Source organism: Macadamia integrifolia, unplaced genomic scaffold (assembly GCF_013358625.1).
Source record: "Macadamia integrifolia cultivar HAES 741 unplaced genomic scaffold, SCU_Mint_v3 scaffold_176A, whole genome shotgun sequence".
NCBI lineage: Eukaryota > Viridiplantae > Streptophyta > Magnoliopsida > Proteales > Proteaceae > Macadamia > Macadamia integrifolia.
Genome location: NW_024870630.1, coordinates 46,740 through 67,841, shown reverse-complemented (window position 1 = coordinate 67,841; position 21,102 = coordinate 46,740). Strand labels below are relative to the sequence as shown.

The following is a 21,102-nucleotide window of genomic DNA, read 5'->3' as shown; positions in this document are numbered from 1 at the left end:
TGGACCTCTTGTGGCCAACCTTTTCCAGATATCCCAAGCAACTCCAACTCTCCAAGTGTCCCAAGCTTAGACACGTGTTTGTAGAAATGAGCCAGGTCAATCCCCTTTGCATGCTTCTGGGATCATCTTCCTCCTCCAAGTGGCACCTCATCTTCTTCTTTCCTACCCTATATAAATAAACAAAGGGACATCTCATCTCTAATGATCCTGAAATCGAAACAAATAGAACTCTTTGATTCAGTAGAGAGAGAGAGAGAGAGAGATTTTCAATGGCGTCCAGTGATCAAACCCCAGGCGTGATGCCAGGAGAAGGAGCGACGGCAGGGAAGCCAATGACGGTGGGGTCACAGATTCTTGATAAAGGGGCCCAGATGCTGCAGTCCATGAAGCCTGTTAAGCAGATGAAACAGCATGTCTGCACCTTCGCCATGTACAGCCACGACATGACTCGCCAGATCGAGACTCATCATTACGTGACTCGCCTCAACCAGGACTTCCTCCAATGTGCCGTTTACGATTCCGACGATTCCTCTGCTCGCCTCATTGGTAATAATCTGCTACTTCTCTTTCTCCCTTCACATAGACTGTAAGATCTGTCTGTTAACTGTTAAGGCTAATTGTCCATATTATTATTCGGATCGGACCATGGAACAGGGGTGGAATATATCATATCGGATAGGATCTTTGAGAATCTGCCACATGATGAGCAGAAACTGTGGCATTCTCATGCTTATGAGGTAGGTCATGGTTCTCTCTCTCTTTAAATTAATACGTACTTGATACTGAGTTTTGGACGGTACAGATCAAATCTGGTCTTTGGCTGAATCCGCGGGTCCCAGAGATGCTACAGAAGACGGAGCTCCAGAACCTGGCCAAGACCTACGGGAAATTTTGGTGCACGTGGCAGGTGGATAGAGGTAATTTCTCATTGATTAGTAGGGGAAATGGTGTCAAAATCGTCCTCAGTGAGACCGTGAGGTGTAGTGAAAATCTCACCGTTGGGTGCATGATTGGTCCCTCCACTTCACCTCACCACTTGCTGGAGCAGACACAGGGTGGCCATATGATACCTCTATCCTTTGAAACCTAAAAAGTCTAAAGGTCGATTCCATCGACAGGCGGGGGAAAGCGGGGCAATGAGATTTAAACCTTTTATGAGGGGTGGGGTGCTTTGCACCCTTATATTGGAAGAAAATCGTCTATAATTCTGATCTCGTAGAATTTCGTAAAATACCACCTTCAGGGGGTGACACGTGTATTGATACTAATGCAATGGTCCAGATCTGATTTAAATGATTTTTCATTAATTTAAGGTTTTATTAGTTGTTCCAGATCTTGACCATTGCATTGGTATCAATACACATGTCACCCCCTGAATGTGGTATTTCACGAAATTGTACGAGATCAAAATTGCAGATGATTTCAACCCCCTTATGTCTGGATGCAAGTTCTACATTGTAGTACTTTTGGTCGTGTTTTTTTAACACCGCTCAAAAATCCTCCCTTCCTAGCGATTGGATTCTCACTATCATTAGTAGAAGATTTTTTTTTATTTATTTTTATTTTTTTAAAAAAGTCGTAGAGGATTTGAGTCCCTCTGACCTAGACACAAGTATACCCTTAGAGGGGTACGGTGGTCATTTGGTGGTCATTTCACGCCCGTCTATGGTTATGGTGCGTGTTAATTTTGTTTTATTTAGTAATTACCAATGGATGATTGGTTTTTTGGGTAATTTGATGGAAGATGGGTATTATGGTGGCGGTGTAGGTGATGTGTTACCATTGGGAGCCCCTGCGCTGATGATGTCGCCGCAAGAGGTGAATCTAGGGATGGTGAAGCCGGAGCTACTGCATAAACGGAACAGTAAGTATAATGTGTCAAGCGAAGATCTTAAGAAATCGAGGGTGGATATTAATGAGCCAGAGAAGATAAATCCGGCTGCGGATTACTGGAAACAGGCAGGGAAGGGGTTTGCCATCGATATTGAGCCGACAGAGATGAAGCGCCATGCTCCATTTCCGTGAATCCTTGTGTTTATAACGCTTTTTGGTTGCATTCGTGTGTATCAGGGACTAGGGAACTATGTGGATTTACTCTGGATATAAAACTATACAGTTATTTGTATCCATAGGATCAGCATATATCAATATGTATGTTCATTTTTGTGTTAAAGTTTAAACTCAATCTGGAAAAAAAAAAAAGGTTTTAACTCAATCTTTAGCTTGAACTACTCTGAGATCCTGCCATATAAATGCATTCAGTTATGTTTGGATGGCAGAAAATAGAAGGAAAAGAAAAGAAAAATATTCAAAAAAAATTGTATTTGTATAGAAAAATACACATCATTCATTGGTTTATATGTCAATATGATTGTTTTCAAAATTTTTTTTTTCTTGACATTAAAACATCGTCTAAATTCTAGGACCTCGAGATGAACTAAAGCATAAGAGTTAGAGGGAGGGAGGGAGGGAGGGAGGGGAGGGGTGTTTGGGTGAATTCAATAATAGATGTCTATTGGCATTTCAGTTTTCTTTTTTTCTAATAATGGACATCTATTGGCATTTTAGCCTTCTTTTGATAATTTAGTATCTTTTAGTTATAAATATTTGAATAAGACAAATCGGATCGTCGATATCTTTGCTTAGGAGTAAAACAATTAGAATTAGGTTTGATCAACTTAAATGTGTATTATCTATATTGGAGATCTTTTAATTGAATATTAAATTGCAGTAAAAGGGTTAAGGTTGTGTCTGGTATGCATTTTTAACATAAAATGAGAATCGTTGTTTAGAACAGCGTTCTTTGTTTTGGAACGGGATATTGTATTTGGTATTTATATCTCCATGCTTTGTGAAGGAAAATCCTTTTCTTCATCTCTCTCTGTCTCTCTTTTAGCCTTTTAGTTTTTATGCATTTGGATTTTTATCTTTCATTCTCCTTGGGTATTTCAAAAACCAAGATTACATGTCTGTGACTCGGGTGAGTAGAATATGTTGTTATGTTTAACCCGGTCTAATACCGAGTCAATTAAGCCATGAACGGCCATGTATCTATCTGGGTATCTCCATTTATTCAGGAACAATAGCTGAATTATATTTACTTGCAGTGGGAAAAATTAAATGGAACTTGTTTGTAGGACTTATACTATTTATGTGTATTTTGGGGCAATGCAGTTATTGGGAGTAATCTGAGATTTTTGAAATACAGGGGAGAAGGAGAGAGATGAAAACTATATAATTTTAGTATAAAGACTTTTGAGTAAACTGGTAAAAAATATACGTGCATATGCACGTGGGGTAAGAAATTACTACAAATAAATCAAAGCTATATGTGTTGTCTTACATATATATATATATATATATATATATATAGAGAGAGAGAGAGAGAGAGAGAGAGAACTGATGACTACTGAAAGTTTAAATAAGCATTGCTACAAGAAAGGGTAGCTGAATGTGAAAAACATACAAATAAATAAAGCATTAAAGAATAAATGAATATATGAAAATAAAATATTATTTTGACATACATCCAAAATTGGCCAACTACTTAGTTATATAGTCACACATTTATGTCTTTGTTTTGAGGGAGATGTGATATGTGTGTGAGATAGAAAGATAAAGATAACAAGGGGCATAAGATAAAATGAAGGGAGATATAGGGGATGTATTTATGGTAGAGAATGTGATTATATTAACACCTTAAAATTTAAGGGCAAAAAATAATATAAAGAGATGAAAAAATCATAATAAAGATACACACAAACCATAATAAAGATAATTGCCTCAATTTTGCATTAGTGAAGAAGCATTTAAAAGAAGTTTAGATAAATTACATCAAGAAAGTAGATGAAGTCATAATAGTTCAAAAATAACGAAAATCATTGAGAACCTATATTAGTATCTATAGATGTATCCAAAAATAAAGACAACTTACCATGCCGAAATTTCTGAATGTCCACCAAATATTCTCAAGTCAACAACTTGGGGAAGTACAAATATTTATGCTGAACCTGAACGAACAAAAAATAATAATTAGACTAACATCTAATCCCTTATATCTAATCTGAGATAAATAGTTGGAGTCCAATACTGAGAATTCCCCATAAAATATAACCACATCAGCTACAAAAATAGATTAAATTCAAATCCAAAAATTTCAAATTATTAAGAAAATAGTATTATTTTGGAGCCTGGACAATGTTTTTTAGTTTTTAACATCCCTAAAACAATCAAGATTATGTACAAATAAAAAACAAGGAGAGTTTCTTGCATGCTTCTTATTGTTTAATTCACAAAAATCCATATAAAAACACCCACGTGAGCATATGAGAAGAGATGAAGTAATTAAACAATCACCAAAATATTAGGGAAAATTGATATCTGCACTCAACGACCATATTTCTAAAGCATTTGATCCTTTCTTTACACTACGTTGGCCATGAACCCATCATGTCTCTGAACTGAACAACGACTCCAAAAATATTTCTTAAGTATTTGATCCTTGTTCTAAAGGTCAAGTTGCAAACCCAATCCGGGAAAAAAACAACAAACTGCAAATTAGAATAAATAGATATTAAAAGTCAAGTTCGAAACGAAATTAAAAACTTTAAAATCACCACCATAAGATGGAGCTCACAGCCATAGGTAGGATGGAATGTAAGGGTGGATCACAACCCCATAACGAGCAGTTAGCGAAAGAGGAAAGGTTTTATAACAAAACCCTAATAATACGTAAAAAGAGAATAAATCCTATAAATCAATGGAGGCCTCTCCTATGAATTTGAACGACAAATCCACAAGTAGAAATTAGTTCTAGTTCATCTATAAACAATTGAAGTTAGGTAATACACCAGGAAAAATAAAAGAAAATTAAGCCACAGAGTAAGGGAGAGAACCAGAGTGCCGTTAGGGGGGTTTCAAATCACCGGTTCCAAAGAGAGAGCAAGCAAGACAAATAAGTTATTGAGCCACAAAATTGATATTGAGACAAATAAGGAGATTAATTTTTTTAAAGGAATAAAATAAAGAGTAATATTAAGAGTGATAGAAAATATTTCATAAAAGAGTGAGGAAACAACTCTTGCATACCCTTGTTTCATGGGAAACAATATTATTTTCAGCTGGAGCGACGAGCTAAATCACAGATAATAATTTAGTTGCAAATAGAGGTAAAGTCAAACTAAATCATGCATAAAGAAAATTGAGAAGAAATTGAAGCTTAGAACAAAAGAACTGATTTACCTGTCTATAAATTTGATTAACTTACAGGATTGTAGCTTTTCTTCTTTTTCCTTTTTTTTAACTTTTTTTTTTCCTGCACTAAATAAACTAAAAGAGAGAGTAGTTAACATCGTAAATCAATGGTAATTGACTTCTGAAAGAGAGCTCCAACATTATTAACCACTAGAATAGAGTAACACAATTTTGCACCCATGAACACTCCAATTTACCAAAGGGCTTGAATTACCAAAAAAATTCCCATCAAAGTTTAGCTATACCACATTTGGTGGAGAATGTATCCACTAATGCAAGACCCAACTAAAGTGTCAAAGCAAGAGGCTACACCATTCCAATTCCTCCAAGATTTGTTTGCAAAAATCTCCTCTAAAGACTTTTGAAGTGATGTAATATCAAGCTGCTTAAACATAATAGGGTCACAAACTTCATCCAATTTTATTGTATTCATGGAGAAAATTTACAATGATTATTTTTGAAAGATGACAATGTGGTAGCACAACATGAAGACAACATGAACATGCACCACCGGGATGAAGCACCACTGAGTTGTGTGAATAAGGGGATGAAGAAAGGAGGGGAAAGAGTGCTAGCTACTGGAAAAGAACTTGCAGCCAATGATAACTGATAAAGCATAAATTAACTTCGCTTCTCATCTAGCTATTGATTTATCCAATATTACTACTATGCTACTGATTTATCTAACATGTTGAGGATTTCTCTCGCAAATTGCAAGTTGAAGGTCAAACTAGAATCAAAAGGAGGAGAAATTGAGAACCCATACTGTTGAATTAAGAATCTACCATTGAAGGGTAATGAATTTGGGGGGACATACCTCAAAAAAAAAAATCTATTAGACAATATTGATCAACCAAATAATCCATCATGAGTAAAGAGAAGTATGAAAACTTTGGGGATTTTTGGATTCTAGGGAATCGAATAATAGCCCTAATGGTATGAACTAATTGTATGAAATTTTGGAGAATGATGGATTCTAGGGATATGATGGCATGAAATTTTTTACCAAAATAGGTAGCATGAAATTTTTGGCCATACATGAGGGAGAGATATTTTATATATATATATATATATATAGAGAGAGAGAGAGAGAGAGAGAGAGGAGGGCGTGGTAGTTTGTGATAAATAAGGAGACTAATTTAGAATTAAATAAGACAAAAAAAATAATATTAAGTCATGATATTGATACTGAGACAAATAAGGAGATTGATTTTTTAAGGAATAAAATAAAGAATTTTATTAAGAGAGAAGGAAGATATTTATATATATATATATATAGAGAGAGAGAGAGAGAGAGAGAGAGAGAAATAAGGAGACTAATATGATATTAAGTGACTAAATTGATATTGAGATTTGAGACAAATAAGGAGCTTAAATTTTAATGGAATAAAATAAACAAATTTATTAGAAGTGAGAGAAGATATTTGAGAGAGAGAGAGAGGAGTAAAACTAAAATGATAAAGAAAGATAGAGACAAATAAGGAGAATCCCAATAAAGAAACTAATTTGAAAACCCTAATCAGTGGAGGGTTCCATAGCACACAAAATAGTTATAAAAAATAAAAAATAATAAGATAAAGATCCCAAAAACTGTCCCCTTTTGCTGCCCAAGCTTGGATGATTTTGATCCTTGCTCGGGTGGCAGGGTGTCGTTCTCCACTGAGTCTTACTATCAAAATAGATAAGTAAAGTTGATCCTTTCTTAAAATGGATGTCTTCTTAAATATATATTTTTTATTTTCAATTCCTAAAATATAGGAATAGGAATATCGAAGGGTTTTAAAGAGAGGACGGTTCTTTTGATAAAAAATATTCCTTAAATATAGGATTTTTTAAGAAAATATATAGATCAATTGAGAAAAATATAGAGGTGTGTGAGATTTTTTTTTAGACGAAAATATAGATTTTATATTTTTGGTAAAAAAAATTTTAATTTATAATGTTTTAAAGAGAGCAACGTGAGAGAGAGGAGGGAAATGTTGAAAAGGAAAGTAGAAAAGTGAGGGAGGGGTAGATAAGGAAAGGGATTTGAGAAGAATAAAGAAAATAATTTTTTAGAGAATAACTAAATATTAAAAAAATATAAAGGGTACCAATAATATTGAAAAAGTAAAAATGATTGAAAAAAGAGATAATGAAAAAGATAAGGTATTTAAATAAGTAAAATGGGTAAATTAGCCTAATAAAAGTTTAGCCACGAAACATGAGTACATGCTTTTATATAATAGTATGATATAGACAAGTATGCTTGCGTAGTATCTGGGAATTAGGAATTAAGAATGCTATCGAAATATTAGCTGTAGGATTTGTTCATCCTAAATGTAACCGTTGGATGGAGAGAAAAGGTCCAAAGCTTTAATCCACTGCTGCTACACCTTATCTCTCCCCTAATCCTATCTCATGCCGGCATTCATAGGGTTTCAGATATCTCCACTCAAGCCATGCCGGAACTCTGTCATGCCACCGTTCATAGGGTTTCAGATATCTCCACTTTCTTACTCCCCTCTGCAATTGTTCTAGAGGAAGAAAACAATCTGGTTTTCTGTTATTGATCTTGGTTTCCATTGCTCTCTTCCTCTCTTGTTGCTTGTGTTTCTTCAGTTTTTGCATTCGTATGTACGGCCTTGACCTGTTTGTTCTCAGTGATGGCTTATTGAGCCTCTTGGTTTTGCTGTTGGTTTTCGTAGCTTTCCTCTTGAATCTCTTGTTTCTTCTATTCTCCATCTTCGATATTCTCTTCGCTCTTGGGTTTGCATGTTCTCTTCAGTGGAGGAAGAGAAAGATCGATCCTTTTTCTCAAATTTCTTATCTGAGCTATTAACAGTCGCAACCATAGGTGACGATGAGCTCACCACGGAATCCTCAGATTTCCAAACTTTCTGGCATCGACTGGAAGCTTTTTTCTTTGATTCATCGAGTTCAAGGGCCGGATCGAGATCTGGCAATGGCTCTAGAGCCTCGCCCTTACCGACACGAATGTCGCCGCTGGTATTGGCAATCGGAGCGAATGGGCCAACAGGGAGGGACCAAGAGAACCATATGAAGATGAATTAGAGGGTTTCTAAATGAAGAAAAAAGAATGATGGAACGAACAAGAGAATAGAAACAGAAATGTAGATGAAGCCCAAGGGTTTGTTAATCTTTTGGGTTTCAGATTCAGGATTTTGAGAAGAAGAAACGCGAGATTGGAAGAGGAACCTCGGTTGGCTTTCTTCGTCCAAAAATTCTATCTTTTTGTTCGGATTTGATGAAGCCGGAATTGGAAGTGGAGGTGGTGGCTTGTCGTGGAACGAAGGAGGAACTTAGCATCCAGATTGAGAGAGAGAGAAGGAGAAGAAGAGGAACTGGAGTGAGAGTCAGAGTCAGAGAAGGAGGGAGAAGAATAAGAACAGTGGGAGTGGTAGACAGAGAAGGAGAGTGAAGATAGAATTAGGGGAGAGATAAAGTGTAGCAATGGTGGATTGAAGTTTTGGACCTTTTCTCTCCATCCAACAGTTATATTTAGGATGAACAAATCCTACAGTTAATATCCCGCTAGCATTCCTAATTCCTAGGTATTACGCTAGCATACCTATTCCTCTCTCATATATATATTTTTTATTTCATTTATAAAAAAAATAAATAAAAATTCCATTCATCCACCTTAGTCCCAAGTTTATAGGACAAGGCTGAGTCCAACCTCATCTCAGAGTAAAACGACCCTTGGATTTAAGGCGGCAGTGGCGGAACGTTCTTTTTTCCCATTCTTTAATTTGTGGGGTGTTTGTCATTTCACTCCCATATTATAGATCAATCGTGAATAGTGCCCGGTGCATAAAACCTTTGGCAATAAGGAAAATATGAAGTGGAAAACAATATTCTTCCAGAACGTGCTGTTGTTTCTTATCCTTAGCAGATTCGTAGCATCACAACAAGAAGATTTATCTTTCACGTATAATGGCTTTCAAGGAGTTGACATGAGCTTGGATGGAAGGGCCTTACAAATGAGAAATAGAAGTGATAAGCTAAGCAGGCAAGCAGACTAGGCCACTAGCGCTTGATGAGCTCAGAGGGAAGAGAGAGCATTTGCGGCAGAACGCTATCAAGGGCAATTGAGACCAGGAAATAAGGCATATTATCGCATGTGTTAAGGTATCGCAAGACTCAGAATACTCATTTAACTATTTAAGATTTACTTGAAAAAAAAAATTAAGGTATACATGACTGCCACTAAGTCAAAGTATTTAATAATCCAATTACGCATACCATTCTTTTACTAAGACAAAATTAAACATTCTTATTAGAAAATAAATTTTCTTACACTAATATTTATTTTATTTTTTATAAAAAAAATTTTGATAGTTAACATTAGGGTTGGGTTTTCATTTTATTGATAGCAACGATGAAGATGAAATGAAACTTAACTTCCATTTTTTAGAGATATCTAATCATTTATAGATAAAAATAAATAGAAAAAAAAAAGTTTGTAAGACAAGTTTCTAAGACAAGGCTGAGTCCAACCTCATCTTAGAGTAGAACAACCCTTGGATTTAAGGGGGCAGGGGCGTGTTCGGACACTGTAGAATACTCGTCTACGACTTACCTTAAAAAAAATTAAGGTATGATATCTGTAAAAGAAGCACCTAAGTCCACATGACTGCCACTAAGCCCAGTTTCCAATAATTCAATCAAACATACCATTTTTTTAATAAGAAAAGTTTAAACATTCTTATTAGAAAATAAATTTCCTTAAGCCATTTTTTATTTATTTAATTTTTTTAGTAGTTGTGGTTAGAGTTCGGGTTTCATTTTGCTAAGCAATGACGAAGAAGAAACGAACCTAACTATTTTTTATTTTTTATTTCCTAATCTTTCATAGATAAATTTCCTTTTATTTTCATTTCATTTATCAAAAAATAAATAAAAATTTCGTTCATCCACCTCAGTCCCAAGTTTCCATGACGAGGCTGAGTCCAACCTCATGTTAGGGTAGAACGACCCTTGGATCTAAGGGGGTAAGGACGTCTTTCCACATCCCTGAAATCATGGACTGTGTCTGAATCTGAAACGTTCTTTTCATTTATTCTTTAATTTGTGGGATGTTTGTCATTTCGCTCCCATATTATATATAGAACGAGCGTGAACAATGGCCGGTGTAGAAGACCTTTGGCAATAAGGAAAATATGAAATGGAAAACAATATTCTTCCAATACGAGCTGTTGTTTCTTCTCCTTATCAGATTTGTAGCGTCACAAGAAGAAGATGTATCTTTCACGTACAATGGTTTTCAAGGACTTAAAATCTACAGACAATGGCCTTAAAATAGCAAACGCCACTGCAGTGCCACAGATGGGTCATGCCTTCTACCCCCATCCGATTCACTTGAGGAATTCCTCCACTGGTACTGCTCTCTCCTTCTCCACTACTTTTGTATTTGCCATATTTTCTGAGTTCACAACAATAGGTGGGATTGGTATCATGTTTGTGATTGCACCCTCACCAAAGTTCCCCGGAGCTTTGGCCGGCAGTCGTTTTGGCCTCTTCAACATGACCAACCTTGGCTTATCATCCAACCATTTGATCGGAGTAGAATTGGATACCATCCAAAACGAGGTGTTTAATGATATCGATAGGGGTACAATTCTTGATATTGTGGATCCTGTAAGATCAAATACCAAGAAACACGAATAATAAAGAGACAATAGATCCGTACGATACAGAGATTTAATGAGGTTCACACACCAGGGTGGTGTGCTACGTCCTCGGGCGAAGAAGAAGATAATTCACAATGCAGAAGAGAGATTACACCCTAGCAGCGGCGAGGAAAAACTCGCCTCGAAACCCTAGCTCGAAAACCCCAAAATACAATGACTTTCTCAACAAGCAATAGTACATTATATATACTCCAAATCGCGGGTCGACCCATCGGGTCTTAGTCTATCCGGTTTGAACCATACCGTGGGGGCGTGGCCCCCGTACCAATCTCAGAAAATTCCCCATTCTGCTCGCCACCAAAATATGTCGGATCGGATCAATCTTTAAAACGGGTCAAGAATTCGAGACAAACTTAACAGTTCCTAAATTGGAAATGAATTATGAAGTGGAGGAGATGGAATTGGTGTTAAAACTTGGATTACTTTGCTCTCACTCCATTCCATCTGCAAGGCCATCCATGTTTCAAGATGTTCGATATTTAAAGGAAGAGCTTCCACTACCAGAGTTGCCATCTCAATATTTGGGGGAAGAGATTCCACTGGATTCAGAGTTTACTAGAAATACAATGAGTTGGTCAACATCGATTACGAATTCTCAACTCTCTTTAGGACGTTGAGTACTGTATCTGACTAGAGGTATAATTGCAAGAGATATAGTTGCAAGGCTTTCTTTGGTAGCCATACTAAAGAAGATCAAGGGCATATTATTCTCTATCTAACAATCAACTTTGTGATGGATTTCATCTATGTGGATCAGCCCGTACAAGAATAATTCTTGTTTGAGAACTTGATTCACGCTTAGATCAGCTGTCTCAAGTCTCAACATTAAAATTTTGTTGTAACCAAAGTTGTGAAAAAAGTTGATCTATTTCCCCTCCTTGATTTAGTGCAAGGTACTACTTCTTTCAATAAGAATAAAATCTGGTCATTTCATAACATGCGTGATAATGACAACCATTGGAAATATCTTGATGATAAAGGTTGTTTATTTTATTTTTACTTTTTATTTTTTATTTAGTGTAAGAGATTTGATTATAATTCAAGTGCGGCCATTACATAGAATAATATTATTATAATGGGTTTCTACTTAGATTATGCAAACTTCAATTACAAGCCTAGGCCGTGATGGTCATATGACTCACATTGACCGAGCCAATCATGCCTTAATAGTCCTGCTTTAATTCTTTAGGAGTAAATGACACCTGGGGGGATTGCATTTCAAGAAATTACAGCTAAGAGTGTGAATTTTTTGTTTTTACCCTTGTATATCTTCAAGTGATTTTTTGTTTATTTATTTATTTTTTGATAAAGGTTGGAAAGATATATCATTAGAAAAAGAGAATGAGTAATTACAAACTAGAATTTCTTTCGATTACGATTCTACCTTTGGCATGGCCATTAGCAGAAAAGAATCAAAAGCAAACAAAAACAAACTGGAATTATATTAATTGATATATAGGTCTTCGTAGATAATCCCAAACTCAACTCATGAAGAATAAATGATGGAGCTTAGGCCAATATATCAGCTACAATATTTATTTCACGGTATCCATGGGAGATATACCATGAGATATGATTGAGTTAATGCTCGATAAACCACCACTTTTGCAAATAACACCAGGGAATGTTCTGACTTTGAATGCAAGTAACCATGGTCGCATTCAATCCACAACTTGTTTATATTTTTCTGGGTAGTATAGTGTAGGCCATGGAAAAACATTACAAACTCTACCATAAAATTTGACCCTATTCCTTCATAGTTAGAGAAGCAAATCACATATCAAAGCCTGAGTCATTACGAAAGATGCCACCTGACCCTGAGCGGCTTGGGTTGCCTAATGAGCAGCCTTCAATATTTAATTTATAGAGCCCCAAAGGCAGACATCTATAGAGAACCTCAACTGATCTTCTGACTTTTGATTTTGCAATATTCATCTTGAACTTCTTTGAGAGGAGAAGGTCTTTCACTGAGCAAACTTGAATGGGGACTACGTTTTAGTAATCGTAGTCCTATTCCTTCATAATCTTTTGGTAAACCTGTCTCCCCCTCCCACCGCCAAATGAAATCGACATTTTCTTTTGAATCCTCGCACGCAGGACTGGGTGGAGGTGTTAGAAGAAATGAACTTGAATAGGGATGAATTGAGAAAGAAGTAGGTGAAATTAAATTCCACATTGCAAGTGTAAGCAACCTTGGGACCCAGGATAATTCCTGATAATCAGAGCAGTGAAACAAAGGGGTCGATGACATTTCGGAGGACCCATGGACCTTTTCAGTATCAATTCCACAGGGAAGAAGAAAGCGAGTTCTTTCTCCTTTCCCTTCATTTTTCACTTCTCCCACCCTAGTTTTAAAACTCCATCACCCCCTTTACTCCTCTATTCTAAGCTTCTTCTAATGTTTTAGGACTGTACATTATTAGTTAGACGTTTATCAAATTTTCTTTCTCTAATGGCATTTGGGGGAGGAGTGGGGGTGCAAGGAAATATTGCAAGAGAGAGGGTGGAGAAGGGGCGGGTCGAGGACAGGGGAGTGATGGGGTGAGGGAGTTGCAGGATAGGTATATGGTCGCACCTTCTCTGTCCAATGTGGTATGGCATGCCCCGTACATAGTAAAAAATGCATATTAAGGACAGCTTTCCTCCACCAGTGACTGGACAATGGCACAGTCTGGATGTGTCTCTCATAACAGGATCAAAATCCTCTGTTTTTCTCATCCCTGTTTTTTCTTGTTTTGCCACCTGCAGGACACGACACGTGGACAACAGAGGATTCAACGGTCAAGATTGGGTGAGGATTATTACATCCGGTGAGTTGATCTTAAAGTTGTCCAAGTGTCGTGTTCTGCAGGCAGCAAAACAAGGAAAAACAGGGATGAGAAAAACAGAGGATTATTTTCCCTCATAACGTCCCACCTATCTCCCCCACTTATTGTACGTGATTGTGACGAGTCATGCCCATTCCCGTGGCCTTAGGAAAACTGGGTCCTTATAAGTATCTGTATTTTGAATTGAAACTACATATACCCTCATCTCCAACAACCAATTATGGTTGGTTAACAGATGTGTAGGTTTTAATGGGACAACTCGGTTAGGCCTACCCCTGAAATAAAATACATATCTAATCAACTGGGCCTGTAGCTCCAAAACCTTAACCCCATATACAACTAAGCCAACCTGTATATGTGCCTTTTCCTTTTTGTAGAAGTCTATTTGCCACATTAATGATATATATAAACAAAGAAAAGGCTTATTTGTAGCTTATAATTCTTTTATTGATGGAGAAGTATAATTTGGAAGCTCGGAAGATCGTGCTCATATATATGAATATATTTTATCAGATGCATTCATGTGATTGGGTCAAAGTTTTGTGTCTGTCATGGTTGCATAATTAGCCTTTAATGAAGCTGCTTTTCTCTTGAATTCTCACTTGAATTCCATGCACGGTTGATGATGGGATTAAGTCACAAGAACCTGGTCCTAATGTAGTTTATGTTAATTTTTAAAATATCATCAATAATTAAGCTAGATAAATGTAAGTCACAATAATACAAACAAGTTGGGTCCAAAAACAAGCAGGACGTGGCCCATCATAAAACATATCACTATTGAGAACGAGAGCCCAACCCACAAAGGCATGGGTTATTTTATTTTATTTTATTTTATGCATTTATTATTATTATTATTATTATTATTATTAGTACATGAAGGCAATTAATATTGTAAAAAACTATGAGCTTGACTTGCCTATGTGGAGTGCGATTCGAAAGTGGTAGTATCTTATATTAATAAGGAAGCTATTCTATAGAGTTTTAGACAAAAATGGCTACACTCTTAAGAGATACATAGATGGAATTACTTAGAGCATTTCTTATTGCTTTCAGAAGGTTAATGAGATTGCAGATAGATTAGCCAAGCGCATGCTGCAACTTCAAGGGTGTTATTAGTTGCGCTGTTTGATGAGCCTGTGTAGGATTAGGTAGTTGGTTAGGTAAAGACTAACCAAGCCAATGATGCTTAGTTGGTCTTTTCGGATGATCAGCTACACTGGGACTAGGGCACGGCCGGGACTCCCATAGGGGCATGCAATAGTGGGAAATCTTGGACAATGAGCAAAAGCGCGACCTAGCAATATCGCATGAGTGGCAAATTTGTAGTCATTTATTTCGACGACATTCTAATTGTTAGTGTGGAAGAGAATGAACAACTAGATCATGTACAGTGTGTACTGGAAGTCTAGCGATGGGAGAAATATACATCAATTTATTGAAGAGCTCGCCTCTTACTAAACAAGCAACAAACATTGCCCCTACTCGAGTAAGGCGCACACCAGAACAAGGCATCAATTGTGCAAGTTCGTGAAGAGGGCTGGACGAGTGGAATGAGGGAGAGTGGCTCCACCAACAAAAAGAAGACTAGCCCCCCTAGAACCTGGAAACCAAACCATCTAAAGGGCCCCTACTATCTTTTCTTTTCTTTAGTTTTCAATTGAAGTTGAGGGAAAAAAACCTTTTAGTACATAACAAAGACCAGCATTGTGCTTATTCTTCTTTTTAAACAGATTCTTTTTGCGCAACATGTGCTTCCTGGTTGTATATTAATAGACATTAGTTGGGATGTTCAAATGAGATTTTGATTTAGCTGATCAGACTATCTCCACCAAATGGCCATGCCGAAGGTCGATAGGTGGTCTAGTTTTATTTTTTACTTTTTTAGTCTTTAGTTTCTCAGATAACTTGGCAGTCGTGTGTATTCCATCCATGCTTTTATAATAAATCTCTTTGTTGGTTCGTAACCAAAAAACAAAAAATTAAAATTCCCTTCTTGCCAATATTCTAAAGGGAGGTTTGGAAAGCGATCCCAAATCTACTTTAGAGCACCTGATTCTAGTATATTGAAATCGGATTTTAAAGGATTACATGGTGATACGGCCAAATTGATTGCCCAGTAGGGTAAGGACATGCGTCGCCCACCTGGACACGTGTCACCCACCAGATAGAGGCCGCAAGGACTCTACCACGTCAACCGAGTGAAGAGAATATTCCCCGTGAAGGGGATAGGACGTATTCGAGTAGAACTCTAAAAGGAAAAGAGGTGGACCCGAGGAGGACTCCTCCAAGGAAAGGGAAAACCCTAAACCCTAAGAGCTATATAAGAGGGCCTAAGAGGAAGGAAGAAGGTAAGCATCAAAACCCACACCATTACTCCTGTAAAAAAACTGTGCGGCCGATCTCTAACTTGAGCGTCGGAGGACTAACCCCGGACAAAGCTCCGGGCCTTTGCCGTCTTTGCTTGTGCAAGATCAGCTAATTTTCGGCAGCAACACATGGCCTCAAATATAATCATACTCCTCCACATCGAAGACATATCACTCTCAGACGAGAATTGAAACCCCACAAAACCTTTCCCTAAAGGAACATTGTAACTCTATCCTTTAGACTCCATTGTTCCCTCGCAACCCTTCTAAGGACATCCAACAAAGCAACCTGGAAAACCTGTCAAAGAACACCTGAATTTTTGCAAGTTGTCCTCATAGTCTTTCTGTGGTGTCATTATCCTGTTAATATTTCCCACGTGAATAGGCTCCAGCAGTGCATCAATGTCCAACATTGATCCCCGAAACTGCGGAAGTACATGATCTGAAAGCCGAAGCACCTACTCTTCTCCCAGTAGTATCACCATACCACAATGACCTCCTTCTATGGCAACCTTTGTAACCTTTCTTTTGCCATCGAGATCACCCACGCCACCTTGAATAGCCTCTGTATCAACACAGTTTCAGAACTACTCTGCTTCAGACTCAGCAGCCATCTATGCTGGCCTATCTTCTCCTATCTTGTAGGAGTTCCACTGGTTACCAAAATCTACATCCTATTAGGACTTCTACTTAACTAGAGTTCCACATGATGACAAACCCTATCCTCTCATAGTTTGTGTTGTCATCTACATCCACTACATGTGACAATAGAATCCTATTGTAACATCTCTTCCTATGTCTTCTTATTAGTAGAGTTTCCATCAATATAGATTCTTATCTAGTATTATAGGTCTACTTGTAATATAATTATTCACTAATGAAATATAATCAAAATCCAACACTTAACACTCCAAAACCAATCTACCCTCCGCGAGTTAAAAATGAACTTCCCCCACATAAAAAGAATCCCCACCTTCTTGACACACCCTCCTGAATCCACCATGAGAATCCAAGAAATACCTTTCCCGCAAGACATGATCATACTACTATTTTATGGCAGTTGGTGTCCTAGCCTTATCTTGAGAATGAAATGAGCCCATCATCATCGATTTCAATATCTCCACTCTGTGAAGGATGTTGAATCTATCCGATTATGGGTTAACTGTAACCTAAGTGTTGCCTAATTTACATAGGATGAGTAAATTAGATCCGGGTAAAGCTTATATGATGCAAACTAGCAAATTAAGCAAGGCCTTCCTTATAGCTTTGACCAAGCCGAGGCATGCATAAGAAGTTTGCCTCTGAGCTCTTAGTTATTAAGGTTCAATCAATTAAGTTTATTTTTAGGTCTTGTTTATTTATTTATTTTTTACTTAAGGTCAAATCAGTCAAAAATAAATAAATAAATAAATTTGAGGGTCATCGTTTAGTCTTTGTCAAGTTAGGCTTGCGCTCAATATCAGTGATGACTTTATTTTTTTTTTCTTGGCTTGAAGATGAATTTATTAAAAGAAGAAAGAGAAAAATACAACCAAAGAGAAACAAAGACAGGCCGCAACCACTAGGACAACTTTATCTCTCCACCTTCGGCATGGCCATCAACAGAGAGAAAGCGACTTAATAGAAGCGAAATCTATGCCTATCCACAACATCATTTTCCAAATCTTCAACAATGTATCTCGGAAAGGACACCAAAAATTCTGAAGTTCTAGATTTTGCAGCCTTCTTAGCAATGAAACCCGCAATCGGATTTGCTTCACGAAAATAGTGTGAGATCTTCCAAGGGATAGACTCCAAGAAGGGGAGAGCAAATCGCCAATTTCGGTGAATAAACCATGGAATTTGATTTCTCTACATTGCAGCAACCACCGCCTCTGAGTCAGATTCAAGCCAAAGACCTTTTGCCCCCAGCGCCATGGCCATTAGAACCCCTTTCATAACCGCCTCAAATGCTTCTTTGTGATTTTTTTTTGTGCCCAAAAAAATGCTGAAGGAGTCCCGAACCTGTCCCTCACTATCTCGAGCAATATCAGTGACGACATAACATCTCTCTTTTACTACTACTTGGTCACCATATTTTTATTTTTTTATTTTTGCTAAAACATTATTGATAATAAAATCTAAAAAGAGGAAACATAAGAAGAACTACAACCAAGACACCAAAAGAAAGAAAAAACAAAACAAAACAAAAGATGATAGGAGCTGCCGCACCTTTGGCATTGCCATCAGCAGGGAGCCCTATCACCAACTATTGAAATATAAATCTCGGTTATCATATGCATTTGTGGAACATAAAAATAACTTATTAGATCAAGATTAGATAATACAAATATCATCATGAAAATGAAATTTCCTCATATGCCTTTTAGGTTGCAAATCTGCTGATGGTCATGCCGAAGGTGGATTGCAATCTGAATTTCTTTTATTTTTTGGATTTCTTTTGTATTGCATTCATTTTTTTTAAGGATGCATGGTTGTTAGGGTTTTTGTTGATCCCATACTTTATTTGGATAGGAAGGAATGCAAGAAGATTTTCTGGGGTAGCTAAGAGCTTTAGTCAGCATTAATTTTGACAACAATTGCATGCCTAGCGTAGTTGGTGAGCTGTGGTTTTCAAGCAACCCATGCTCACTAGGAGGTTTCAAGTTTGAGCCAGTCATGCCTTAGTAGTCTAGTTGTGAGTTTTAATTATTTAATTAATAGTTAAGTTTTTTTTTTGGTAGTCTAAAGATAAGATAAATTAATTAAATATGTGTCTCTGGTTAGTTTCTATCATTATATGGAAAAAGGTTTAAACAACTCACATAGGTTCACCCTCCCTCCCTTGCTACAGCAATGGCTACTCCAATTGAAGTCGTAATTATAACTCCATTCCTCTTTCGAGGTTGGTAGTCCCAATCTCATCATAATAGATCGAACCTCAAGACGAAGGTTTCATCAGCCGGATCACACCTCCCGGCTATCCTCCTTTAAGTGATAGGGCTCCAAACCTTGCTTTCCTCTAATTGTCTATTGCTTTTACCTTTTCGCTTACTGTCTATTAGGTCAGTCTTATCAGAGAGCTTTTATTTATTTATTGGTAGGTAAATTGGTCCCACTATTTACACCACAGAGGGATTGTGTGAAGGTAGGCACCATTTACACGAAGTGAAGGAGACAAGAGTTGATAGCTTGACATACATTAGAATATGGCCCTAATCACTATCTGCTTGCCTTTATAGACCATTTTTCTTCCTGTTCCTAAGTTTCTAAGAGACTAATTAAACATGGATGTTGACAGAAAAAATGGCGACTCCTCAATCACTAAAATATATAATGGCGAACACTGAAGGAATAAACAATGTTCCTCGAGTTCTTAGTCTGGTTTCTTCTCCTTGGACTGAAATCTGTAGCTTCACAACAGGAAGATGTTGGTTTCACCTACAATGGATTTCAAGGAGTTAACATGAGCTTGGACAGCTTAGCACAGATTACAGATAATGGCCTCCTGATGTTGGTTAACAATACTAATCAACAGGTGAGTCATGTTTTCTTCCCACATCCAATTCACTTCAGCAATTCATCCACTGGCAATGCTTTATCCTTCTCTACTACTTTTGTTTTTGCCATTGGTAAAACCAGATTTGGTGGCCCTGGAATGGCAATCGTGATTGGAACCTCAAGAGAATTCCCAGATGCTTTGCCAAGCGGTTATTTCGGGCATTTCAACATGACCAACATCAGCAAACCATCCGACCATGTCATCGCAATCGAGCTCGATTGCCTCCAAAACAAGGAGTTCAACGACATTGATGGAAACCATGTTGGTATTGATATCAATGACTTGAAATCTGTTCAATCTGCACCTGCGTCTTACTTCAGTGATAAAGAAAATCGGTATGTGAACCTAAGCCTCACCAGTGGACAACCCTTGCAACTCTGGGTGGAATATTATGGTGCAGAGAATCAACTTAATGTAACTTTAGCTCCTATTAACGTCCCTAAACCAACCACTCCACTCTTGTCCTTGAAAATTGATCTTTCTCAGTACATTGTGGATCCCATGTATGTGGGATTCTCCTCAGCTACATACCTCTTGCCAATATCCTATTATGTTTTGGGATTGAGTTTTAAAATGAATGGCGAAGCAAGAGAACTCACTCTCTCCCAGCTTCCTAAGCTTCGTCAAACAAGACATAAAATGAGACCTAGGCTTTTTATTGTTGCATTTTCCGTAATAGGTGTTACTTCAGTGTTAATTTCAATCTTCATCCTCCAATTTATTGCAAAAAAGAAGAAAAAGTTTGCCCAAGTGCTTGAAGATTGGAAGCTTGATTATTAACCTCACAGATTCAATTATAAAGATCTCCACATCGCTACCAAGGGATTCAAGGAAGAGGAGCTTCTTGGCACCGGCGGCTTTGGTACCGTCCATAGAGGTGTTTTAGACACATCAAAAACAGAAGTTGCAGTGAAGCGAGTCTCCACAATTCTAGACAAGGGGAGAGAGCATTCATTACTGAGATCATCAGCATTAGTAAACTGAGGCATCGGAACATAGTATCAGGACAGTTAGCATCCCACTCGAACTCAACCTCTAGAATCATACTCACACTCAACAACCTCTCCTACATTGTAGGCATTTTTAGTGAGCACAAACTCTAGTGACTGACTTGCAGTCCAAGACTACCTCAAGAGACAGCAGAGGTGGAATAAGACTCTCACATGTGATAATAGACTTTCAGTCCATTACTCACATATGTTAACAGAGTTCTACTCTATTACTATTAGAGTTTGAGTCTCCCACATGTGATCATAGAGTTTGTTTATAACTCAATAACTGTAATCTCTATATAAGAATACCATTGTACACTCATTAAAGTTAATGCCAATATACTACTTCAACATGGTATCAAGAGCTTCATAAGCTCCACCGAGCACCTCCCTCATCACCATGCACTCCTCTCTATCTCCAAAAAA

General features: G+C 37.3%; 3 protein-coding genes across 3 annotated transcripts; all 3 read left to right on the top strand.

Annotated features, from left to right (window-relative positions):
* Positions 1–222: 222 nt before the first annotated feature.
* On the top strand, positions 223–2,215 carry LOC122071036 (oil body-associated protein 2B-like). The gene is made up of 4 exons (XM_042635301.1): positions 223–546; positions 655–737; positions 803–917; positions 1,769–2,215. The coding sequence occupies exons 1-4, from the start codon at positions 270–272 to the stop codon at positions 2,023–2,025; spliced, it is 732 nt and encodes a 243-aa protein (XP_042491235.1). The 5' UTR covers positions 223–269; the 3' UTR covers positions 2,026–2,215.
* Positions 2,216–10,512: 8,297 nt separating this feature from the next.
* On the top strand, positions 10,513–10,923 carry LOC122071031 (L-type lectin-domain containing receptor kinase V.9-like). The gene has a single exon (XM_042635298.1). It carries the CDS (start codon positions 10,513–10,515, stop codon positions 10,921–10,923), a length of 411 nt encoding a protein of 136 aa, XP_042491232.1.
* An 8,560-nt stretch (positions 10,924–19,483) lies between these two features.
* LOC122071030 (L-type lectin-domain containing receptor kinase V.9-like) lies at positions 19,484–20,464 on the top strand. Its single transcript, XM_042635297.1, has one exon. It carries the CDS (start codon positions 19,484–19,486, stop codon positions 20,462–20,464), a length of 981 nt encoding a protein of 326 aa, XP_042491231.1.
* The last annotated feature ends 638 nt before the right edge of the window (positions 20,465–21,102 follow it).